This window comes from Trachurus trachurus (assembly GCF_905171665.1).
Source record: "Trachurus trachurus genome assembly, chromosome: 23".
NCBI lineage: Eukaryota > Metazoa > Chordata > Actinopteri > Carangiformes > Carangidae > Trachurus > Trachurus trachurus.
Genome location: NC_139912.1, coordinates 2,756,801 through 2,784,527, shown reverse-complemented (window position 1 = coordinate 2,784,527; position 27,727 = coordinate 2,756,801). Strand labels below are relative to the sequence as shown.

Genomic DNA, 27,727 nt, shown 5'->3' with positions numbered 1-27,727 from the left:
GACCACTCACTTCTGCTTTAAAACTTTTTTCATCTAGAAAATGCTAAAAAAAAAAACAAGAAAAAAAACCAGGTGGACGTAAAATGGACCGTTAGCTGGGCCGTTATAAGTGATTCATCATGGCTCCTCATCTTTCCAGCAGTGAGGAGGATTTACAGTAGCTGCAAAGTTTCATTGATCCCGGTTGATAGCAAAGATAATGCTAGTTCTCAATTCAGCTGTCTTGTGTTAAATTTATCTGTTTCCATTTAGATGGTGCATAGTTTTGGGGGGAAATTGTTAAAAGATGCTAAATATATCGATCCAGTATCAGGCAAATAGGCTATGTGAAGGTTATTTTTAGCCTAGCTAATTAGCGCCATTTAGCGTAGTAGCTGATTCACCAATCAGGAAACAATTAAGAAGTAATTGGTGGAACAAAAAATGCCAATCAAGACTGTAAAGTATTCTAAATGCTATTTTGAAAATTTGACAATTGAAAAATCTAAAAAACAAAACAAAAAAAAACAAGCGGGTGTAAAACAGCTGAGCCGTTGGAAATGATTCATCATGGCTTCTTCACCTTGCTGGCAGCAGAGGAGGATTGAGTTTCATTGATCCCGGTTGCTAGGTCTCAGTTCAGCTGTCTTGTGTTAAATTGATCTGTAAATGGTGCATAGTTTTGGGGGGAAATTGTTAAAAGATGCTAAATATATCAACCCAATATCAGGCAAATAGGCTATTTGGAGGTTATTTTTAGCCTAGCTAATTAGCGCCATTTAGCTAAGTAGTGCTGATTCACCGATCAGAAACCAATTAAGAAGAAATTGGTGGAACAAAATGCCAATCAAGACTGTAAAACTTATTCTAAATGCAATTGACCTAATTTGACAATTGAAAAATCTAAAAAACAAACAAAAAGAACAAGCGATGTAAAACAGCTGAGCAGTTAGAAAAGTGATTCATCATAGCTTCTTCACCTTGCTGGCAGCAGAGGATTGAATTTCATTGATCCCGGTTGATAATGCTAGTTCTCAATTCAGCTGTTTTGATCTGTATCCATTTAAATGGTGCATTGTTTTGGGGGGAAATTGTTAAAAGATGCTAATCGATCCAGCCTAGCTAATTAGCGCCATTTAGCTAAGTAGTGCTGATTCACCAATCAGGAACCAATTAAGAAGAAATTGGTGGAACAAAATGCCAATCAAGACTGTAAAACTTATTTTAAATGCTACTTTGAAAATTTGATAATTGAAAAATCTAAAAAACTAAAAAACAAGCGGTTGTAAAACAGAAGTGATTCATCATGGCTTCTTCACCTTGCTGGCAGCAGAGGAGGATTTACTGTACAGAGAGTTTCATTGATCCCTGTTGATAGCCTCCCTCCTTCCCTCTCTCTCTCTCTCTCTGCTATGAATGAATGAAGGCGGGAGGCTTTAGTGTCTTCTCCGACAACTCTGTTAATAAATGGCTGCGAAAATTATTATTATTATCTGATATTTGTGGAGTCGACAAACTAAACGTCCATATTGTTGTCGAGCCGTTGAACAGCCGTTGGTTGGTTACAAATTCGCGGGGTTCGTTCGTTCGAGGGGTTCTGAGGGGAGGGGGGGGCGACCCCGTATCAGTCATCACGTCACCACTCTCTCTCTCTCCTCTCTTTCTGCTCACTATCACTCTAGCTCGCTCTCCCACTCAGTCTATGGAGAGAGACCACAACCAACGAGGCTCAGGCTGGAGGAGTAGAGTTACAGGGAGGGGGAGGGGGTAGAGTAGAGAGACTGTGGTATAGTGGTGGTGTGGTGGAGCAGCGAGCGGCTTAAGCTAAAGCTAACTAACTAGCCATGTTGCTGTCGCTGCCGTTGCTGCCGTTGCCGCCGCTGCCTCTGCTGCTGCCGCTCCTCCCGCTGGTGGTGTGTGTCTGCTAAGCGGGCCGCCCTGGACTCCCTATCCGCCCTGAGGTGCATCATGCCCGGCTGGAAGAAAAACATCCCGGCCTGTCTCCAACCGGACCAGGAGGGAGGTAAGAAGACCGGACCCCAAGACCCGATTCGTTCAGGTTGTGTGTGTGTATGTGACCCCCCTCTCCACTCCCCACTCCCCCCTAGTGCGTGTGTGTGTGAATGTGTTAGTACATACCTGTGTGTGTGTGTGTGTGTGTGTGTGTGTGTGTGTGTGTATATGCGTGCGCTTGTACTGACTAATTATCGCCGGTGCAATCTCTCGTCTCGTGCAGCGGCGTGGTTTGGTTTGGCTTGACGCTGCCGGTAACGGTTAGAGCTCGTGCAACAACGGTGACTGTCTTGAAATTAGTGAAAGTTGGTAACTGATACCGTGTATGAGTGTGTGTGTGTGTGTGTTATGTGTATGTGTTAATCTGACGCAACGGGTGAGGTTACAGTGACGTTACGGTGATTTTTTCCCCTTTCCTTCCTACACGTTGTATGCTGCTAACGTGTATTTTTTTTTCTTCCCATTTAAACGTTGTCTGTTGCTAACGTGTAACGACTAAAAACGGCTAACCAACGGTTAAGTCGCGTGCGGAGGAGGAGGTTGAGAAACGGTTAAACGGTTACTGCTGCTGGTCAACCGAGGGTCTGCCCTTGTGTGTGTTTTCCGTGTGTGTGTGTGTAACGACCACCTTCACCGGGGCTGCGGGCGGTTGTGTTGTGTTGTGTTGTGTTAACCGGTGTGAGAGTAACATCCGTGACCCCTCCAGTTTCGGATGGTCTCGGTTTAAATGTCGGCAGGTTAATTCATCATACAAACGGATAAACGGACCCTCCGCGCGACATCATGACCGTTGGTTGGTTGTTTGAATTTGAATTCCTGCTTGGTTCTAAACCGTTAAAAATATATATATTTAAAAAAAAAAAGAATGGGTGACTCTAACGTTTTCTGGCAGCACCGTTTACTGTTTTCATAACAGCCCTTCGTTAATACACCACCACAGCAGCAGCAGCAGCAGCAGTGTGTAGTGTGTAGTGTGTTATCCTGTGTGTTGGTGGTGGTAGAGCTGTTTGTGGTGTAGCAGAAGGGTTTATAAGGATTTAGATGGGAGCCAATTAATATTATAGTATTTAATAGGGTTGTAATCAAGACCACCAAAACCCCAAGACCATTACTGTACAGTAGTTATCCAGTACCAGTCCTCATAATAATAATAATAATCATGTGGCGACTTGATATTTACATTATTCCTCCTCAGCTGGAAAGAAAATATTATTTTATATAAAATCTAAAGCATATTGAACAGAAAAACACAGCGCAGAACCTGCCGAAGCCTCCTCCCACTGTTGACACTGCTGACACCAAGTTTTTCAGATGGTTACACAAACATAGGCTACTCTTTTGTAGAACCATTTTAATTATCTTAAAGTTATTGGATTACATCACATAAACCAAAGTGAGCGAGTAGCAGGTAAAAAAGTGACCAGCTTCACTGAGACGGAGACAAGACCAAGTGGTCTCAAGACTCATTTTCAATAATAATACCGGTAATAATGCCTTTTAACGCATTAATAAGAACAAGTTTTGTGTTGCCAGGTTGTGGGGAATCCTCCTCCAGCAGACACTCAAGAGTTTCTAGCTCTTGAATTCATTATGGAGACGTCTCCAATGGACTGTTCCACCACTTATCTTCTTACAAATAAAAACAAAGAAGAGCTGCAGGACATCTGGACCAAACTCTATTATTTAGAAACAGACTGTTTTTTTTCTTTTCTTGAACATTTTATTGAAAGCTCAACCACAGAAGTAAGACAGGGATCGATTCAATTAATTGGAGAAGCGTCAACGCTAAATATCCACTCGCTCATACGATAAGGAAATGAAATGAAACAGACCACCAGACTAATACTTTCTCCCAACGATAAAACACAACAGACCGTTGATAAAATGGGATTATTAATAGTGTTTTCCCAACCACATCATGGCTTTTGGGTACCAAGTAGAAATGTTACCACTGCAGAAAGCTAGAAAAGCATTAGTGGTGTAGCAACAACACACAAAGCCATTAGACGCCATCTTCAGCTCCTTGTTGGACCACTAAATGCTTTCTTTGGATTGCGTTTTTTAAAAGGAAAGATGTTTTTACAAATACCGTGATGACTCTTTTTTACCAATCAATAGCCTGAAGTGTTTTTTAACCCAACTTTTCATACAAAGGCGGCGATGTTACCAAGTTGGGTCAAGCTGAGCTGCACCATGCATCGTGAACGGGCTACTAGTCGATTACTAAAGCGCTGATCAGGCTTAATCAATGGATGGTTTTCAATTAATCATGTCATTGGCGCGTCCAGAAGTCCGAGTCCTGGACAGACAGTGATGCTGAGACACCCTGTATTGATCTATTGATGCTATTCCACCAATACTAAAGTGTCGGACACGTCCATAAGTGAAGGTGACATTTACTGGTATCAGCTTCTGTTCATACTGATGCATCTATATAGTGTTTTCCATCTCCTTGCCCATTGTATTTTATCTTATTCTGACTCTGTCTTCCCGTCCACAGGAGACATGTCCACAGCCAGGTCTCCTGTCGGCTGCTTCCTGACCTTGAGCAAGAGGTCACACACACATATAAACTGACAATTAACCTTTATTAAATATTGGTTAACCGTTAATGAGTTTGACAGGACAAAGAGCGACATATTTCAGAAACGGCTCCACAACAACAACAACAACATCCCTGTGTCTCTGCCTCTAATGAGACATTTAATACACGGGGTTTCCCAGTCGCCTGCAGGGGAGTAAATGTGAAGAGGTCAGGGGTCAAACAGAGCATCACATCTGTGGTAAATGTTAACGTTCAGAGTTTGGTCCAGATGTTTTTTTTTCTGTTTTTTCTTGAAGACAAATGGTCAAACAGTCCAACAGAGACGTATCGCTGGTGGATTAAAGACTGGATGATTGACAGCAGAACTGACACCGTTATAACTGATGATATATTTATTAGTTTAGGTAGAAAATGGCAGAAATTCAGTTGTTATTTTGTTTTAAATGTGAATATTTTCCTGATATTTGAAGATATGGGCGGTCGGACACTTTGAAGGTGTCAGTTTGGGCTCTTGAGAGATTTCTCGACCATTTCTTTCGACGATAAATCAACGCAGTCCAAAAGATTAATGAAACAACAGATAAAAAGAATTTGCATCTAATAAAAATACTTACAAAAAAAAATTAAAAAAAGCAGCAGATTTTTCAGCTCCCAACCGGATCCTTCATGCGCTGTGTTATCTGTCTTCTCAGGTTAATGTTATGTAAATCTGTGTGGAAGTCACAGTCGACCTGATTGATGAACAAAAACACGGCGTCTTTTATGTCGTCACTCTAACCTGAACTGTTCCCGTGTGAGTGAGGTGAGTTATTCTCCTTCCACAGCCGGTGTCAGATTCAACAAACCCATTTTTAGCTTCCATTTAAAAGGTTTGAACTCTACAAACTGTAACGACTGTCTCCGCCACAGAACCAGGACACACACACACGTCCCCCCCTCCTCTTTCAAGCTAAATGAGATGCGGCTGCTTCCAATCCTTTTTTTAAAAAACCCTTTAAACACGGCCCCTCGTTTCCGTTCCGCACAATTTAGACTTGTGCTGCTGAAGTCGGTCGCATGAACACCAACATGTAGCGTCAGGAGATTAGACGTCCCTGTGTGTCATGGTAATAATGTAAGTAATATACGATTTTAAAGCTTAGAAACACATGGCGGCTTCTCTGCTTCCACACGGAGAAATCAAACCTCCGCTACTCAACGTTAACGACCACATTCATCACACGATGATCAAAAATAGCTCATTTCCTTTAATAAATCGAGAGTAGCTGTTTAAAAAGGATTAATTGACCCCGTTAGAGACGAATAAAGTTTATTGAAAGGAGCTGAATTTCTCCGTCTCTGCAGTCAGAAAATCCCGTGTTGTGTTATTATCACTTCTATTCTTCTGCATTGGAGAAACATAACCGAGGCTGACAGGCAGCATCGCAGCAGCCGATGACGCTTTATGGCAAACGGCGAGAGCAAGGACACACACACACACACACACACACACACACACACACACACACACACACACACACACACACACACACACACACACAGATAGAAGGTAACGACAACAAAGAGCTCCATAAAATTAATAATTGTGTGTGTGTGTGTGATGGTTTTTCCTCCCTGACCCTCGATGTTCCTCACTGTGACGCCGGCTTTTTGGAAATCATTTTCCCTTACTCACTGTTCACATCTCTGTCACATACACACACACACACTGACACACACCCTCACACTGACTAACTGTCACCAGGAGTCGTCCTCCTGCTGCCACAGTGAACTAGTGTTGAAGGACTCGAGAGCTCGGTTTTCAGACCGCCAGAGCTGCAGCTAAAGATTATTTTCATTATCAATTAATCTAGCGATCATGTAAACGATTAATTGATTAGTAGTTTGGTCAATAAAATGCTGAAAAACATCAGTCAGTGTTTCCCAAACCACAAGATATGACGTCCTCAAATGTCTTGTTTTGTCCACAAACCAAAGAGAAACTCAGTTTATTGTGATAAAGGAACAAAGAAACCAGAAATATTCACATTTAAGAAGCTGCAATCAGAGAATTTGGACTTTTTTTCTTAAAAAACGACTTAAATCGATTATTAGATGATCAAAATGGTTGTTATTGTTCGATTATTTGATTAATTGTTGAAGCTCTAAAGACCACAATGTTCAAGGTCTTTTGTGAACTGGACTCTGGATTTTTTCTCCCGACCAGTCAAGACCACAGCTGCAGTCACGTCTTTTTCTTTCTGTCTTTAACCACAAATGTCTCTCTGCTACTCTCTCACTTTGGTTTATGTGATGTAATTCAATAACGTAGCCGCAGTATCCGAGGCACCGACAGTAGTCAGCTGTTGTTACGTTACGTCCATAGACTGTAACGTTTCAGTAAAGATCTGTTTTGAGTGTCTACACGTAAACGTTGGGGCGCCGTTTTCAGATTTTCCCGCTCTGGGACCTGTTCCCAAAAAAATACAGTTTTCACCTCTTGAAAACACTGTTTCTGCCTGGACGAAACGCTGAAACGATAAGAAACCCGATGTCGATTCATTAAATTCTTATCTGTCTGGACCGGCTCTAAATAATGTAAATATCAAGACACATGATTATTATGAGGACCGGTACTGAACACAGTGATGGTCTTGGAAATGGTCTGGCATGGTTTGGTCTCAGTCTTGGTCCTGGTCTCACCAGTATATCGGAGTATTTTGTTTCTAGACTTTGTTTCTGACTTAAAAGATTGATTGATGATCAGAATCGTTGTTTCATTGCCTCTGATGTCGGCGCCACACTGGATCCTACTGGGGGAAGTTGGTTATTTATGATAAAACAACCTTTTTGGTGAGTTATTAGATATTTTTTCTCTGGTTTCATGCAGACTTTGTGATTGATCCGTGGTCGTCTGACTGGACACGGTGTCATTTACACTTTATTATGAAGAAACAGGAAACCTTTGGGTGTGTTTGTTTGTTAACATCTGTGCAGACTGATTTTGAAAGGAAATATATAGATAGATATACAAATTATTGTTTTTTGCTTATTGGATATATAGGAGTTAGTGGTTATTTTGTTTCAGCTTTATTTCTACCTCATGGAGCTCCAGTGATTGGTCGATTTGCAACCTGTTAGAAATTCCCATTTGCTGTTTTGTTTTATTAGTGCTACATGATCATTAGCTGGTTATCGTTGTGTTTTAAAGACATAAACCTGCGGCTTGGTAATGGAGATGATTATCAGCAGCAGATTAAAGGACACTAAAACTAAAACTATAACTGTTTAGTCCGTTAAATGGTTTTTAATCTCCCAAAGCTTCGGTCCCTTCAGTGGCTGTTAAAGGAAAATATCCCAGTGTTGATTTAGTGTTGTGTTGTAAATCTGTCTCTGCTGCTCACGTACAGATAATGATGTAATCTCCAGGTGTGCGGCTCCAAGGTAACCTGTTGTCACGGCGGCCCTTCACAGTGGGACTATAGAATACATAGAAAGAAATAGATAAATAAATAGAAAAAAGAAAAACATCACAAAACCAAAAGGCCAGAGGAGTAAAAATAGACAACAGGTAAATAATAGATAGATAAACCATCAGAGACAGTGTGCTATTGTATACCACTGTAACGTGTACTCGCTCGGCTTTATTTGTGTAGTTTGATATCATACAACGTCTCAGTGGGTTTTTTTTTTTTCTCCAACACATCAGGATTATAAAATTAAATCTGAACACGGGAGTTACGTAATAAAAAAGAAAAATCTTGTGGAGATGAAAGTCAAAGAGATGTGAGCTGAGCCGAAGGTGGAAAAACAGCAGCCAAGAGAAACTGGTGTTAAAATAAAGGGAAAAGGAAAAAGAAAAAGAAGTTTTATAATCTGATTATCTTAAATACTAATGAGTTAATGTTAAAAAGAACTGATATTATGAAACAGAAGAATAGAAAAGCAGAAAACCTTCAATGAAAATGTCAGAATAAAACAAAAATACAACGTAATCTGTTTGTTTTTCCATTTAAAATCAAACATTAGTGTCATATTTAAGTGTTTAAATCGTTTTTTTTCTTTCACATCTTTTTATTGTTTTTTCTTTCAAACATAGTACATCTGTTCATCTGTATACAATAACAGTGGAAGCACAATATGAACACGAACCCCTTCCACCCTGTCAAGCCCTTATTTCCCATAAACTGAGACCATACATACAGTACATTGTCACAATCTTGTATATATGAATACACAAAGGTAAATAATATATATATAAATATACATACATACAGTATGCACATATAAACACTAGGGGTGTGTATTGGCAAGGACCTCACGATACGATACGTATCACGATACTTGGGTCACGATACGATATATTGCGATATCCAAATTGTGCGATATATTGCGATATTACATAGTTCGCTGAAAAACTAAGAATGTATTATGCATCTTAAAATCCGAGTTGTAGGCCTATATTTACATTAAATGATAGTAGTAATTCATCACCAAATGAAAACTTTGTTAACATCTGTGTTTTCTAATAAGACAAACTTCTCAGTCTGTTTACCTCACTTCAATCTTTTGTATTGATGCAAAATGGGCAAATATAGCATCTGACAAATTGTTTGTATTTCATACTAGTTCAAATTAATTAAATACAAACATGTAGATTGCTGCACTCCTACAAGTAAAAATAAAATTAAATATGTAGTTTTACATTTAAATAAAAATGTTAAATTGAAAATGAAATAACCTTATTATCTGAGACTGACATAACCTGCTGTATATTTACACTCCTGCGCTTCCACGTCCTGTCTGGCAATAAAGGCTGCAGTCACACAGACTGCAGTCACACACAGACACTGGCAGTGAGAGACACTCGTCCGTCACACAAACACAACAAACAGCTGTGGATTTCCCCGTGTGCTGAGCAGTGAGCGGAACCTACCGCGGCATCTCGCACCACAACAACACCAGCTCCCGTTAGCTTAGCGGCTAGCGGAGCCTGTTGGCTCTACAGTCTATGGTCAGCTCATGTAGCATTAGCTCCTCCAGCTGGGCTGCAGCGCTCGCGGTGCTCCGGTTCTACCTGGTTTCCGTGACAACGTGAACACAGCGGCTCCTCCGCTACGCTGAGAAGCTGTGAACAGTCTGCAGTAATCCGTGTTGTTGACGAGGGAGCGGACGCTTGGTGGCATGAGTGCAGGCGCTGTTAGCGTGTGTGGATTAGCATGTAGCTCGGCACAGACGCAGCCTGGCTTGCCCCGTTTAGGTGATCTGACAAGCCGCCTGAGGTGACGCCTCAGTGGGGTTGCACCAGGTGCAGCCCCGGTCTCTCCTGGTCCTCCACGGCGTAGAAAGCCGAGCTCATCCAGCACACTGCACTAGGGTTTGCTTTGCTACGGACGAGTATCAGTCGGTGTCGGTCGCACTGTGGCACATTCTACACTTTATAAAACATGTGCATTATGTTTGATTTAAACAATGATGGGGCTTTCCTGATCTCTTCCTCTGATGCCTCCAACAACGCCATCTACTGGGCTGAACAAGCAACTACTACTTTAGTACCAAAAAAAATAAATTCACCTTTTTCAATTTATATAATAAAATATCGATACTTGGCGTCCTTGTATCGATACAGTATTGCCGTTCAAAATATCGCGATATTGTGCCGTATCGATATTTTCTTACACCCCTAATAAACACATATACATTTGATTAGATCAGAACACAAGCACACTGGAGCCAATTAACACAACTTTGCTGGAAGTAATAGGTAATGTTTTGTTTAAATCGTTTTAATTTTAATTTTGTTTTCAATGATATTCAGTTAAAGCAGAAGTAAGCGATCCGGTCGTTTTGGCTAATGCTGCGTTCCAGGCAGGCTTTTGAAACCGTAAATTACAGCTTCAAGTCACGACTTACGACTTTGTAGCGTTCCAGGCAACCCACTCGTGTTTTTCCGACCTGTTTTACCTGTGAAAGTCACTATAACGGCCACTCGTAACTTCCGACCGGTGAACTCGTACCAGATCGAACTGGTACCACTTCACAGGTCGGAAAAACACGAGTTGCCTTGAACGCACCATAACAGTCCTCGTCCCTACGTCACCACATTCAGGCGCATCCCTTGGCTGCACACACAGCCCTGCATGCCGTTCTCTCTCCTCATTGGAAAAAAACTTGTAGGATACGAGAAAAGTTTTCTCCTCGGCTCAGAGCAGAGCAGAGTGACTGACAGACCCGTGTTTCAGTCCAAACACTCTATGTAAGTGATTGCTGTCGGAAGATACAACTATTTAAGACTTATATTAACACAAAAATATCGCTTACTTCTGCTTTAAAGGTAGAATTCATTAGTTTAAACAAGAAAAGTCAAAATTCATCATCAAAATAGTTCCTGTTTCAGCTCTGATCCGTTGTTTTATTGATTCATTCATAATTTGATCTGTGATATTTTACTGAATGTAGAAATAAATCTGAGTCTCCATTGAAAAAAGCTCCGTTCAGTTCTGGCTCGTCGCCCGTTCAGTTAAACACAACCGTGGTGTCGTTGGCCTTCAGGCGCCACGCTGAGGCTGAGGAGAAACATGGACGCCAGAGGCTGAGTGTTGTGTGTTTTTGTTTTTTTTGATGGTGACGGAGTTCACGACCCTGATTCCTTGAAGCTGCCAAGTCCAGAAGGGACCAGCACCTGTCTGCCTCGCGGCCCCCGGTGGAGGTCTGATCCGGGGCCAGACCTCTGCTGACGGAGCGGACGTCCTTCCACAAACACACACACACAGAGACACACAAACACACACTCCACCTTTAATTTCCCAGCCGAGTGAGAGGTTGGCGTGACGACTGCAGCAGAGAGCGACTGTACGTTCCGAGCCGACGTGTTATCGGACAGTCTGTCATTCCTCTATAAATTATACATCTGATTTTTTTACTTCAGTGAGTCTCCAACCAGAGTACTTTAACCCCGGGGGGGCGGGCGGAGCGGGCGGAGCGGAGCACATGCACCAAGACTAACCCCAATTTAAAACCATGACATCATCGTCTCCATCGGTTGTAGCTGTAGCACCTGAAGCTGCAGCGCTATCGGCTACAGAGAAAAAACATGAAAACACTGAATTATCTGACTTCAGTGATTTTTCAAGCAAAAATGTAGAATATTCTTTGTTTTTAGCTTCTAAAATGTGAATTTTAGTGATTTTTTATAAATAAATGGCAGTAAACTGTTGAAGTTGAAGTGATTAATTGAGAAAATAATCAGCCAATTCATTGATAATACAAAAAAAAAGATCATTAGTTGCAGCCCTATGATTAAGGCTGTACATTATAGTTACAGTGAGATTAGACAGTTAAAACATCAAACATTGAATTTGCTGCAGTAAAATCATGAATAAACACATAGGTGGGGACTTTATTGATTTTAATAAGCAATCAAATAATGACCTCAGTGATTTTTCAAGCAAAAATGTAGAATATTCTTTGTTTTCTGCCTCTAAAATGTGAATTTTAGTGATTTAAAAAAAATAAATGGCAGTAAACTGTCGAAGTTGAAGTGATTAATTGAAAAAATAATCAGCCAAACTTGTTCTTCAGGTGAAAAGCGCTCTATAAATACAATTTATTATTATTATTGATAATGAAAAAGGATCATTAGTTGCAGCCAGATGATTACGGCTGTATATTATATTATATAGTTACAGTGAGATTAGACTGAACACTCAAGTTAATGTAGTTAGCTACAGATAACACAACAAACATTGAATTATCTGCAATAAAATCATGAATAAACACATAGGTGGGGAATATATTGAATTTAATAATCAATCAAATAATGACTTCAGTGATTTTTCAAGGAAAAATATAGAATATTCTTAGTTTTTAGCTTCGAAAATGTGAATTTTTGTGATTCTTTTTAAATGAATGGCAGTTAACTGTCATAGTTGAAGTGATTAATTGAGAAAATAATCAGCCAATTCATTGATAATAAAAAAAAGGATCATTAGTGGCAGCCCTATGATTACGGCTGTATATTGCAGTTACAGTGAGATTAGACCTAACACTCAAGTTAATTCAGTTAGCTACAGATAACACACAAAACATTGAATTTGCTGCAATAAAGTCATGAATAAACACTTCAATTTATGACTTCAGTCATTTTTCAAGCAAAAATATGAATTATTCTTTGTTTTCTGCTTCAAAAATGTGAATTTTAATGATTTTTTCCCCAATTTTTATGACAAATGACAGTAAACTGATTGTAGTTTTGTAGAATGATTACTGTAATTTAGAAAATAATCAGCAAATTCATTGATGATGATAAATAAAAGGATAATTAGTTGCAGCCCTGTGATTACGGCTGTATGTTAGAGAATAAAGTCATGAATAAACACTTTGGTGGTGAATATGTTCATTTTAATACTCAATCAGTTAATGACTTCAGTGATTTTTCGAGCAGAAATATGAATTATTCTTTGTTTTCAGCTTCTAAAATCAAAGTCGAAGTGATGAATTGAGAAAATAATCAGTAAATTAATTGATAATTTAAAAGAATCCTCATTAGTTGATTAGAGATTATAGCTGCAGGGAGATTAGACCGAACAGTGACGCTGATAAAGTTTCATTGCCACGTTTTTTATATAAATAAATTAGAAAAAGGAAGAAGCAGCGCACACAAGAGTGTTGAGGATGTTAGAGCCAGTGTGTGTCTGTGTGTGTGTGTGTGTGTGTGTGTGTGTGTTTCTGTGTGTGTGTGTGACAGCATGACATCATCCCACCGTTTTAAGCTTTTTGACTAAGAAGCAGAGAAAATGGCTCAAGCACAAACACACACACACTGAGACACACAGTGGCGCACAACGTTACACACACCGTTTTCTCCTTAGCCGACACACGCACACACACACACACACACACACACACACACACACACACACACACACGTACACACACACACGTACACACACACTGTCCTTTAAGAGGTGCTGATGTCAGAACTCTGCTCATCTTTGTCCTCAGGATTATTGAAGCAGACCTGACTCTGTGTGTGTGTGTGTGTCTCTGTGTGTGTGTGTGTGTGTGTGTGTCTCTCTCTGTGTGTGTGTGTCTGTGTGTGTGTGTGTGTGTACATCCATTTTCCTCAGCTTAATGTATTATCCCTATCGTCTCTGACACATTTTACCAAGAGACTCTCTCTCTCCCTCTCTCCTCTGTGTGTGTCTATGTCGCTCTCCCTCACCGTGACTCTGTGGAACAAACTGCTGATTGTGTGTGTGTGTCATTGTGTATATCACTCTGACTTTATCCGGTTAAATGTGTGTGTGTGTGTGTGTGTGTGTGCGTGTGTGTGTGTGTGTTTCAACTGTGTGCAGTAATACTGTGTCACACTGCTCCCTCCTGCAGTGCTGCCTGCAGCGGCCAAAAGTACTCGGACACCTGAACGTTACATGATGACGTGTTGTTGTGTTGTGTTTTCTTTTTGTGTACGTGTGTGTGTGTGTGTGTGTGTGTGTTTGTGTGTGTGTGTGTGTATGACAGTAATTCTCCACACTGAGCTTCAGGCTGTTCTTCACCAACCTGCAGCTCAGCAGCAGCAGCAGCAGTTCACCTCACACTCACAACCACAGCTACACATAGTAGAAAGGTAGAAAGCTCCTTCAGAATAAAGGTAGATGTTTGTATTAAAGCTCCTTCAAAATAAAGGTAGATGTTTGTGTCAAAGCTCCTTCAAAATAAAGGTAGATGTTTGCGTTAAAGCTCCTTCAAAATAAAGGTAGATGTTTGTGTTAAAGCTCCTTCAAAATAAAGGTAGATGTTTGTGTTAAAGCTCCATACAGTATAAAGGTAGATGTTTGTGTTAAAGCTCCATACAGTATAAAGGTAGATGTTTGTGTTAAAGCTCCATACAGTATAAAGGTAGATGTCCACGTGTAGTGTGATTATAAAGCAGCTCTAGGTTCTATATTAATAGTGTGAAAGAGAAATGTTTAATCATTCACCGTCTGCAGGTTAATTGTTGATCTGTGTGACTTCAGGGATCGAGAAAACAGAGGTGACGTAGTCCAGCAAGCAGCTTTAATATATCTTATTATATATTATCATATTATTTGATATTTTATCTATATATCTAATATCAAAGCTCCAGATGAAAACAAAAGAGTGCTGATGAGTGTGTGTTTACAGTCTGGTGGTGAAAACATGAGCTGATGAAACAGGAGCCAACTGAAAACAGACAACAGACCCAGGATCTGTTTTACTGTCCTTCATCTGTTACACACTGAGACACACACACACACACACACACACACACACACACACACACACACACACACACACACACACACACACACACACACACACAGAGAGAGACACACAACAGCACACTCAGCCTTGGGCGGCGTCCAGGTGGACGGCCAAGCTGCTGGCATCGAACATACACACTCATTTTCTACTTGGATAAGCCCAGCATGGACACAGTAACACAAAACAATTATTAATACACACTCAGACACACACACGCATACACACAGTCACAGACACACACACACAGACACACACACAGTATGTCTCAGTGTGTCTCTAAGCGTCCAGCAGCAGCTCTGACACTGAAACCTGCAGCGACACAGAGAGGAGAGAGTCTCCACTGTTTCCTCTCATGTGTTTTAGCCATTATTGTGCTTAAGAAGCTCACTGGTGTGTGTGTGTGTCGGTGTGTGTCAGTGTGTCTCTGTGTGTGTGTGTGTGTGCGCCAGCTGCATTTGTCTGATAAGTCTTCCTCGTTCTGTCTTTTTGAGAAAGGTAGACGAGGGAGTATTGGAAATAATATTTGGCAGCGCTGCGCCTCAGTCTCAGTCTCTGTGTTGGTTCACGTTTAAATCCGTCTTTTCTGCTCACTGCAAATATGAACTCCAGTCATTCATTCATTCATTCATTCATACATACATTCATTCATTCATTCATTCATTCATTCACTGGTTCTTAGAGAGTATAACAAGTTTATATTTTATGCAAACGTCCTCAGAGAGACAGAGAGAGGAAGGCGTCAGGAGATGGAGAGTTGTTTTCTGCAACAAACAGGTTCAGACTCGTGTTTGGTTTTTAAATCTCCGGCGAGTTCAACTGGAGTTTAGAGTCCTGACGACGGACGGACGACGGACGACGGTTCTCTGGACTCGAGGTTTAACTATTGTTAGAAAGGCCGGTGAAACAAACACAAAGAAAACTGTGGTTTAATATGGAGACAATACAGGAAACGACCACAAAGAGACAGAAAAGTTGTGGTTGAATCCAAACGACCACAAAAACACAAACTGTGATGTCGTCGAGTCGAGTGTCGGAACAACGACGAAGCAAAGCAACAATGACTTCAAAGATACGACAACAACAGCAAAGAGACACAAACTGACCACAAAGAAACACAAAACAACGACAAAGATGGACAAAATGACGACGAGGCGTAAAAAGACCAAAAAGAGACACACAACAACAGCAAAGAGACACAAAACAATAAAGAGACACAAAATAATGACAAAAATGCACCAAACGACCACAAAGAGACACAAAATGACGACACTGAGATAAAAAACAACAGCAAAGAGACACAAAACGATGACAGAGAGACACAAAACGACAACAGAGTGACTAGGGATGGGAACGACACGGGATTTGAAAAATCGATTGTTGAGGAGGCCCATGTGTTTATTAACGCTGCTGTCGGCACAAGCGGACGAGGCAGCACGCATTCGGTTTCTTTTTAAAAAAAATTCTTCCGTGCATGTCCGCGGTCCTCTACGAAGAATGCAACCATTGCATCCGCCTGTTTTGCCCTTTTTGCGGACCCGGACTCGTCATCAACAGCACCATCACCTAGATTGCAGGGAGCCCGGACAGCTGATCTCTTGACTCTGTCGCCTGTCTGCATGCACGCACGCTCCCGTCACATGTGAGGCAGAATGAGGGTCAAGTAGCTCAGTATCCCATTTTGAAAAAGTGGATTTGTTTTATTTAAAATATTTAATTTCATTAGGGGAAAAGTGGCACTTTCTGCTGTTAATTTGAATAGGAAATATTGAAAGACAAAAGGCAATTTACACATGGAAATCCCACAAGCCCCGCCCCCTCGACATTTTGACACTGCATTTTTTTTGTCGAGGGGAGCATGTGTCGATTTTTTGTCGATTTGTCGACAAAAAGTCCCATCCCTAAGAGTGACACAAAACAACGACACGAAACGATGACGCAAAGAGACAGGAAAAAGACACAAAAAGAGACACACAACAGCCATAAAGACACAAAATGACTCTTAGGAGACTCCACTTTTTTTTTTTACAGTGACTCACAGAGACACAGAGAGACAGAGAGACGGTTTCTGTCTCCTAATCGTCATTGTATCTGATCAGTTTGTGTCGGTGTTGATCAGCGTCTCCAGCTGTCGTCTCTGTCTCTGCTCCTGGTGGACGACTATCCACCTCATCGTCACCATGAGCTCTGATCATTACTCTCATTAACACGCCTCTGTGTGTGTGTGTGTGTTAATGTGTGTGTGTGTGTGTGTGTGTATCTTCTGTAGATGAAGTGGTCTCCTCCGGTGCAGCTGTTGTCCAGCTGTTTGTCCTCTCGTCTCGTCTCTCTCTCTCTTCTGGGTTTATAGGTTCAGGTTGGACTCGGCCTTCAGGGAATCAATGCAAGTCAATGCAGTGTGTGTGTCAGTGTGTGTGTGTGTGTGTGTGTGTCAGTGTGAGTGTGTGTGTCCATTAGGAATCAAGGTCAGTCACTCAGCAGTCCATTAAGACCATGGATTCACTTCTCTCTCTCTCTCCTTTGTCCTGTTTGTTTCTAGGTCTCTCTGTCTGTCTCTCTCTCCCTCAGGCTTCATCAATCACTGTCTCTCTGTTTGCCCCAATGAATCATGGGTATTTTATTTATTTCTTTATTTATTTTTTTATTGAAGCTCTGACATTTTGAAGCGTCTAAAAAAATGTACAATTTACAATTTTCCATGAATGCAGCTGGTGTGTTCGAAGGCTGCAGTTACTCTGAGCGTCCACATGGGGGAGTCAGAGGATTGAGTGAGTGTGTGTGCTTGTGTGTGTGTTTCTTTTTTGCAGAGAAGCATGGAGAATCAGATTAAACACACACACTCACACACTCTCACACACACGCCAACACAGCAGCCAATCGTGTGGCGGCGCAGCAGCGGCCTGAGAGCGATATGCAAATTAACCTGCACTTGTCATTTTTAGCAGCATCACTCTCTCTCTCTCTCTCTCTCTCTCTCTCTCTCTCTCTCTCTCTCTCTCTCTCTCTCTCTGTGTGTGTGTATGTGACTCGACCATCTGCCTGTCAGAATGCAGCAGCAAAGGGCAAAGAAATATTTTAAAGGGATAGTTCAACATGTTGGCAAATTGGCCCATTGCCATAATCCCTATAGTCATAGCAGTAGGTTTGTTACCTTTAATTGTCGGTGCAAGCTGTTTTTAGAACGGTGGAGCAGAGCCGTGAGCTGCTCAGAGCTACGCTACAGAGGCTCATTATGGGATTTCTTTGGTTTCCCTCATCAAACTCATCAAATACACAATCCAACAACTCCACAACGCTCTGGTGGACAAGTTGTGACCTGCACATTCACCACGCTATGAGATAATAACACAACGTTACCACACAGAGTTGTTTTAGAGGGAAATACAGAGACTGTTGATGAAAAACTGTCCCTGAAGGCAACACGCATCAGTGGTTTTGCATTATGAAACTTTCCCAGTTTGTTATGTTCATAAAAACTAAGAAAAAATGTATTGCAAGTTTTCTGAATTTTACGTTTCTATATGCAAATGAGGTGCTAACTAATTAAATATGTCCTAATTTGCATATCGCCAAGAACAGAATTACCAACACTGGATGATGCCAGATTCAGAAGCTTGGTTTCATTTTGTTGATACGTTCCACAAGAAGCTTTTTACAGAAGTGATGGTGGCTACGTCCTCTTACCAGCCGTTACATCAGGAAATAACTTACAATTTCATATTTATTGTCAGTTTTCAATGCAGGAAACTTTGAACATAACAAACAACTAGATATTTCTCCGTAAATAAAAAAAAGTGAATGAAGTAACGACCTGCATTTCAAGTTGAAGAGAACAAGACAGAAACCTCAGAATAAAATAAATAATTATAATAAAAATCAAAAATTAGGGGGTAAACAAGCGATTTGGTAAGAAAGAAGAATCTATTCTTGTTAATTTATCAGAGCCTGATTCAGGGTCATAAATGATCAATAAATGCAGCTTCACCGTCGTGTAGGTTTCTATACGTTTAGAGCTGCTGGACGATTTATAAAAAATAATCTGATTACAGTTGTTGTATAAGAAACAGTATCAGTCAGTATCAGAGTTTTAAAAAAAAGAAGATAAACATGTGATTTATGTTGAAGAAGAAGCGTTAACGAGGTGTTTGGTCTCTGTCTTTAGTCTCATTAACTGTAACAGACTGAGTCCTGTAGTTGTTGCTTATGACAGGGTCAGTGTGTGTGTGTGTGTGTGTGTGTGTGTGTGTGTGTCTGTGTGTGTCATGTTCCATCAGCATTTTTCCTCCTGTCAGGCGTCGTAGCAACGTGGGAAACGAGCTGTCAGGACATGACAGGGGTCAGAGGTCACACACACACACACACACACACACACACACACACACACACACACACACACACACACACACACACACACACACACACACACACACACACACACACACACACACACACACACACACACACACACACACACACACACACACCAGACAGTCAGTGGCCCTGCAGACCGGCTGTCTGTCACCGTCTCTGTCAGTTCCAGGAGGTCAAAGTTCACAGTGATTTTACTCTGTGTGTGTGTGTGTGTGCAGGGCCGTACAGTGAGACGTGTACGTGGTCGGTTTTGACCCGTTGGACCCGTGTTTCTGAGTCGTGCACTGATCAATTTTGAGATTTGGGGTTATTTTTCTTCTTTAACATGTTTTCTTATAATAGAAAATCCACATTAAGGTTTTTATTTTACTTCATTTCATCAGTAGATTTAGTTAGTCTGACCCATGTCATGTCAGGTGTCGTTATAAAGCTCTCTCTCTCCAAAAAGTGTCATTTCCTCCGTATCCGCAACCAATCGTAAAAGTACGATTTACATGAACAATCTATGGAATTTTACAGTATAAATCTTTAAAGGCTGTTTTCTCAGAAAGAGTTTTTCCTCAAATCTCCACTTCAGCAGCACTTACAGACACCAAACCTTCCACTTTGATCCCTTTCTATATTCTGAAGGTTTTTACAGAGGGGATTGTTGATATATCATTCACAGCCTCATTTATACAACATTTTATTACTAAAAACATGGAGAAATTCAGATTTTTTAGGGCTGGTGACAGTATTTTCTCATTTACAGAGTGATAAAAAGAGATATCCAAAATCCTCCTCTGTAAAAACTAAAGACTCTAATATGTCAACAAAATAAAACAAGAATTTAGAAAGTAGCTTTATCCAGATTTCTGTTCTGGAAACGTATGCAAATTAGTGCATATTTCATTAGATATTGCCTCATTTACATATTTAAACATAAAATTTGACAAAACTTGTAATACAAAATATATTTGTCTTAATGTGAGTGATAAACTTGGGAAGTTTCATGGTGATATCTGTTAGTTTATATTTTTAACATGTTCACCTGTAGTGTCTCAGTTTATATGGGAGTTGAGTTGTGTGTGTGTGTGTGTGTGTGTGTGTCTCTGCTCTGCCAGTCAGCACCACCACATGGATTAGAGCGAGCTGCCAGTGGGCAACCTAACTGGATTAAAACTAGAGGGTGTGTGTGTGACAACAACAGGGGGCTGGTAGTGTGTGTGTTTGTGTGTGTGTGTATGTGTGTGTGCTATTAATAGAACAACAATGAGAAACAACAGAACCAGTGAGAGGAGTTAGAAGCAGAGGAAGTGTCTTCACATCGTAAAATATCAAAGTGAACGACACATTTATTCAAAAATGAACAAACACAGAGAAGAATAAAAATAAAACTGATGTCAGACTAATAACGAATTAATAATAGATCAATTAATCAACTGGTCTCTAAAGAAACTCTGACTAATATTTGACTAATTGTCGCTGATTTAAACTCATTAAACTGTAGTTGATGTTAATTTCTCAGTTTATTTTCAGTGTTTGTATTTCTAATTAAAGCAGATATCAGCTTCACGGCCGTTTCGGCTAATGCTGCGTTCAAGGCAGGCTTTTGAAACCGTAAGTTACAGCTTCAAGTCACAACTACGACTTGGTAGCGTTCCAGGTAACCCGTAGCTCGTGTTTTTACCATCCTGTTGTCTGTGAAAGTTCCCTATAACGGCCACTCGTAACTTCCGACCCGTGAACTCGTACCAGATCGAACTGGTATGACTTCACAGGAAGGAAAAACACAAAGTACGAGTTTCTTTGAACGCACCATGAGTTAGCAGCCCCCGCCCTTGTCAGGCATCAATTGGTCCTCGTGCTACGTCACCACATTCACGCGCATCCCTTGGCTGCACACACAGCCCTTCATGCCGTTCTCTCTCCTCATTGGATAACACTTGTATCCCACAAGGAAAATTTTCTCCTCGGGTTACAGCAGAGCAGAGTGACGGAGAGACTCGTGTTTAGGCTGAAATACTTCATGTAAGTGATTGCTGACGGAAAATAGGACTATTTAGGACTTATATTAACAAAAACATTCCACTGATATCTGCTTTAAACAGGACCAAAACTTTAAAGGCCACAACTTAATAAACGTTATTTTACAGTAACATGAGACGTCACTGAGCCTCAGAGTCTCAGGTGTCGACGGGTTCGTCCTCAGGTTGTAAATAAACGTTTAAAATACTCCCACATAAACTCTGACTTTTAATGCCACTGTCACTGAGTTCGGTGTTTTTAGAACAAACCCTGCTCTACCCCGCAGCTTTAACAAAGTTTTTAATCTGGGGACATCATTTGCAGTTGAGGGAAAAAAGCTAATAAACTGCCCTTGTTGTCATAAAGGGTTGGGTTAGGGTTTTTAGGCAAATTTTGGGGTTTATTCTTGTAGTTTTTAATAACTTTTGTAATTCTGATAATATTTAACTTTGTACATTTTTTAATATTTAATTTGTAATTTATCTCACGTTGTTGTATTGTATTATTCTGCTATAATATTCTTCACCTTTGTACACTGGAGCGCTGTGATGAAATAATTTCCCGCAAGGGATTAATAAAGTATATTCTATTCTAGGCACCGTTCAAGGACCCTCGGAAAGCGGAGTATCTAACGATTCAGATGCAGTTTACAGCTCGTCTCTATCATAAACGCTTCACAAGTTATTTCATGTTGTGCTCGTCTTCAGAAGTTATTTAATGTCGTGCTCGTCTTTAGAGGGTTAAAAGTTGCAAGTCAACTTCTTCAATTTTAGATTTTTTTATTGGGTTTCCACGTTATCAGCTGATTATCTAAATCTTACAACTTCCGACTCATTTCGCCAAAGCAGGTCATAAATGTGGAAACAAAGTGTGACATGCACATCCCGAAAACCGTCTGGTAGTAGTAGGGGGCTGGATCTAAAACACTGAAGGCAGAAGGTGAAACAAAACAGTGAGAAAAGCAACTGAACTTGCATAGTTCTACTTTTTTTTATATCCAGTGGCTGCATGTATGAAGAATCACACTGAAAAACATATCGATATAAAATCTATAGAGTGTAAAATCTATATAAACGGTCTGTGTGTGTGTGTGTGTGTGTGTGTGTGTGTGTGTGTGTGTTTTGCACAGCTTTTGCTTGCTGGTCTCTCCAGTTTGCCACATCCAACATGGCGGCGTCTCTGTGGTGTCGGCTCAGAGCTGATGTTTCTCTCTGTGGTTTCAGCTTCTGTTTGCTGGATGTGGTGTTTGTTCAGCTGACAGTGTGTCGTTTCCACTGTGTGTGTGTGTGTGTGTGTGTGTGTGTGTGTGTGGTTTTGAGCTCCTTTGTTGAGTCGTCCTGTGCAGACAGACCAGAGACCTGGACCAGGTGTTTACATACCACAGGATCCTCTCTCACAGCTCACATACCATAATTTCTCCTCCTCCTCCTCCTCCTCCTCCTCCTCCTCTTTCATCCCCCTCTTCCTCCTCCTCTTTCATCCTCCTCTTCCTCACCTTCTTCCTCCTCCTCCTCCTAGTGGGATAATCAGCCCTTCTTGTTGTCCAGCTGACAGCACCAACACTCCTTGTTTCCTTCACCTCCTCCATTTCTACCAGCTCTCTCTCTCTCCTTTCATTTCATCACCTCTTTCTTTTCCTCTCCTCCTTTCCTGGTGTCTTTTCCTCTCATTCTCTTCCTTCCTTCCTTCCTTCCTTCCTCCTACTTTCCTACTTTCCCACGTTCCCATCCCTCCTTTGTTCGTTCATTCGTTCCTTCCTCCTACTTTCCTTCCTCCTTTCTTCTTTGCTTCCTTCCTCTCTCTCGTCCTTCCTCCTACTTTTCCTCCTTCCTTTCTTCCTTCCATCATTACTTCTTTCCTCCTTCTTTCCTTCCCTCCTTCCTTCCATCATTCCTTCCTTCCTCCTACTTTCCTTCCCTTCCTTCTTTCCTTACTCCCTCTCTCCCTTCCTTTCTTCCTTCCATCATTCCTTCTTTCCTCCTACTTTCCTTCCCTCCCTCCTTCCTTCTTTCCTTCCTTCCATTATTCCTTCCTCCCTTCTTTCCTTCCCTCCTTCCTTCCATCATTTCTTCCTTCGTTCCTTCCTTCCTTCTTTCCTCCTACTTTTCTTCCTTCCTTCCATCACTCCTTCCTTCCTTCCATCATTCCTTCCTTCCTTCCATCATTCCTTCCTTCCTTCCCTTCGTCCTACTTTCCTCCTCCTCTCCTCTTTTCCCTCCCAGTGTTCAATTACAGACCACTCTGGAATTCACACACACACACACACACACACACTGCACACACTCCATGCCTGAGGAGCTTCTCCCCTCCCCCCTCACTGGTACGGAGTGTGTGAGAACGAGGAGGAAGAGGAAGAGGAGGAGGAAGAGGAAGGACTCACTGCAAATATGGATAGAGAGGAGGAGGCGAGGGAGGATAACAAAGGAGGAAAGGATGCAACAAAGGGAGGAAGGAGCTAATGAAGGAGACGGTCTCCTCTCTGCTGACTCCTCACACACACACACACACACACACACACACACACACACACACACACACACACACAATGGAGCACTGAGATGGAGCAGTGGTGTGTGTGTGTGTGTGTGTGTGTGTTAGAGGGCAAGAGCAGCAGCGAGTGAGCAAAAAGCGAGTGTGTGTGTGTGTGTGTGAAGGAGAGAGAGCAAGCGAGAGCAAGCGAGCGAGCTGCGAGCCCTCTGATTGGCTGAGCCCGGCTAGATGCACCAACAGCCGAAAGAAGTAGATGAGAACAGAAGAGGAGGAGGAGGAGGAGAGAAGAGGAGGAGAGAAGGAGGCTGCAGAGAGAAAGAGAGAGGATACAAAGAGCATGAGAGGGAGTTAGTGTCAGTGCGCGTTACATGCGTGTTAATGTGTGTGTGTGTGTGTGTGTGACATCCAGAGGTGTGTGCAGCAGCAGCAGCAGCAGCTAGTGGAGCGAAGAGGAGGAGGAGGAGGAGGAGGAGGAGGAGGAAACCTGATCTCTCTCTCTCTCTGTGGAGTAACGCCGTCCGTCCGTTCCTTTATTTGCCTTTTTGCTTGTTAGCTCGTAGCTTAGCTTAGCCCGGCTCGGCTCGGCTCGGCTCGGCTCAGACCGGACCGGGTGGAGGAGGAGGTTTGGAGGAGTAGAGGAGGAGGAGGAGGTGATGATGGAGCGCTTCGTGGCTCTGCTGCGCCTCCTGGGCAGGAGGAGGAGAGGGAGGAGGTACCGCGCCGACGACGACTACCAGGAAGGATACGAAGACGTTTACTACTACACCAGCAAGTACAACACACACCTACTGAGTGAGTCACAGAGAGAGAGAGAGAGAGTCGCATAGGGAAACACTGAGACAGAGAGAGAGAGAGAGGCTTTGTTTTATTCTCCTTTGTGTGTGTGTGTGTGTGTGTGTGAGAGAGAGAGCAGCTTATCAACAGATTATGACCGTTGAAGTCGTTCACACACACAGAGAGAGAGAGAGAGAGTATCAGCTCCTCTATTATAGATGAAGGTCGTTAGCACAGCGCTGGTCACTTACACACACACACACACACACACACACGCACACACACACACGCACGCTCAGGTATCCAGGTGACAAGAGGTGCCAGGTGGTTTGTGGGTAATAATAACATAACAAGGGAGTTGTGTTGTTGACGGACTGAAGAGAGAAGAGAGGAATGTAGAAACTGCTGCTTCACTTCCTGTGGTGCTGTTTGCCCCAGTTTAGTTTATTATCTAGAGCTTTTTATACTTTTTTTTTTATTTTATTTTTTTGACTTGATTTATTTGCACATACTGTATAAAATAGAACAAAACATTTACTTATCTCTCTCACTAGAAGAAAGATACGAGAAAAGAAATGTGCAGGTGAGGTCTGAAACCCGAAAGGCTCATGACATGACCTCACCTTGATCCAGCAAATAATTACAGCACAGTAAAGAAATAATAATCACATTATACCTTGTGCAAGGTAGAGAAGAAAAGCAGAGCTGCAATAATTAATCGATTAATTGCACAATAATCGATTATTATATTAATCCTGAATTATTCTGATCATCTAATAATCAGTTTGAGTAGTTTTTTTTAAAGAAAAAAGTCAAAATTCTCTGATTCCAGCTTCTTAAATGTGAATATTTCTGGTTTCTTTGTTCCTTTATGACAATAAACTGAGTCTCTCTTTGGTTTGTGGACAAAACAAGACATTTGAGGACGTTGTCTGGTGGTGTATTGACATTTTTCAACATTTTATTCACCAAACAACTAATCGATAATGAAAATAATGGTTAGTTGCAGCCCTGTTATTAACAAACTAAAGGAGATGAGGCGTGCAGAGTCGCTTCTTAAATCCCACTTTTACAGACTCACTTTCATGTGATGTCGTCCTCTTCTTTCATCATCATCATCGTTTTATCTCACAGTTTTACTCCGATGCTCTGAGTTTTACTTTACACCTTCGTCTGTTTAACTCTTTTATCTCGTCTTTTCTTATCTCATCATATCTCATCTCATCTATTTATATCATTTATTTTATCTAATTAACTGCATAAAATATACGTTTGCAGCATGAAATATTGATTTGTATGAAAACAATTACTACTATATATACTAATATAATGACACAGTTCATCAGCAGATATCACGTATAGACAGACAGCATCATGACACATGTTAGTGTGTGTAGGTGTAGTTTTTAACTTGGCTGTAGAAGTGGAGAATGAATGAATGTATTTATATCTTTAATATTAGTAGGAAGTGAGTACTGTAAGTTCCAGTTTTGTATTGATCTTCGATGAACTGATTTTTTCCTGAACGGGACCGACACGTCAGCAGGTGTTGCTGCTTCTACTGATCTGACCTCTGGTACTGTGTTGATTTATGAGCTGAACTATGCAGGATCTTATCAGAATCAGAATCAGAAAACCTTAATAGTCCCCTGCACATAGCAGTGGACATTTTTCTTAGACGTGTGCATACGTGCGCAAAAGAAACATAAAAACACAACAGATGCTGCTATGTGTTCTGGTCCTGGTTCTGGTTGTGTGTCATCAGACCGTGTTCAGCTGAGTGAGTCTTTGCTGTGTGTGTGTTATCAGCAGAAACTCCAGTCGCAGGTCGAAGTCGAACACTGAGTGAGAGGAGTCACAGCTCAGCTCTACACCTTACTGTTGTGTTGTTGTGTCTTCTAAACTGAAAGTGTGACAGTGGATTTTGCTGTTTAGATCCTTATTTTACCTGGTGACACAAGTTTAATTTGTGTGATGTCATCCTCTTCTTTCTATCATCTGTTTTACTCAGACGCTCTTAGTTTTACTTTACACCTTCTTCTGTTTTACCTCCTTTATTCCATCCTTACTGTACCTCATCTTATCTCCTTTTATCATCTAAACCCTCCTTTTATTTATTTTATCTAATTAAAGCAGAAGTAATCAGAATGTTTGTGTTAATATAAGTCTTAAATAGTTGTATCTTCCGACAGCAATCACTTCTATAGAGTGTTTGGTCTGAAACACGGGTCTGTCAGTCACTCTGCTCTGAGCCCAGGAGAAAACTTTCCTTGTATCCTACAACCTTTATCCAATGAGGAGAGAGAACGGCATAAAGGGGCAGTCCTCTCTGTGTGTGTGCAGCCAAGGGATGCGCGTGAATGTGGTGACGTAGGGACGAGGGCGGGGACTGCTAACTCCATCTGCTGACAGGAAGTTAGACAAAACCACCGGATCGCTTACTTCTGCTTTAACTACATCCTACATTTTAATTTGTCTCTTCCTGGTCTCAGTTTGTTGTATTTCAGCCTGTTGTTGCTGTGTTGGTTAGTTTGGTGCTTCCATCTCTTTTGGTTTTATGACACTTGTGACTCGTCTCTTATGTTGTTTTGTCAAGCACTTTGCAAACTTGTGCTATTTAAAAAAGTTTAGTCTCTCAGCCGTAAAGTCTTGAAGCTCCATAAAGTTACGTTATGTTATTGATCCTCTCGTCTCCCTGTTGTGTTTGCATTTTGAATGAACTTCACTATTTTTGTCTCTTGTGCCTCACTCTAAATCTGAGATATGAAGCTTCATAATATAAATAAACTAAACGTTACTTAAAGCTGCGTACGGTATAAAGGTCGACACTTGAATCAAACTACAGAAACTTCACCTTCGTCACATGTTTGTTGAATCAAAAGTGCAAATGTCACATGTCGCTGCAGCTTTAATTAAAAGCAAACTTGACCTTTAATTCAACCGAATGATGAATTATCTGATCGTGACCTAGATTCACTCATTTTAGATCGGAGGCAGAAATAATAACACCAGAGGAATCTCTACGTCGGCTGATACGTTCACGCAAGATGTGTTTATATACAGTGTCAGGAATAATAAAGTTACTCACTGCACTACTTTTCTCAGTAACAAGTAATCCAAAAAGTTACTGTTTCCCCCGTTACAACGCTGTTACAGTTACTGACAATAAAATGCGCCGTTTCTTGACTCGAGAAGTCCCGTCACAAAACAATACAACCATTAACGTGTAGCTACGTTACATTAGGGATGGGCATTTGGAGTAATTTTCTAACCGAGTAACCTAAC

At 41.3% G+C, this 27,727-nt stretch overlaps 1 protein-coding gene across 1 annotated transcript in view; it reads left to right on the top strand.

Moving 5' to 3' along the window:
- Positions 1-1,911: 1,911 nt before the first annotated feature.
- Positions 1,912-27,727, top strand: part of grip1 (glutamate receptor interacting protein 1) — an 80,328-nt gene continuing 54,512 nt past the window's right edge. The window contains exon 1 of the mRNA XM_083999066.1: positions 1,912-2,002. Coding sequence (XP_083855192.1) covers positions 1,948-2,002 — 55 coding nt within the window. The 5' untranslated portion in view covers positions 1,912-1,947. The remainder of the gene's footprint in view (positions 2,003-27,727) is intronic.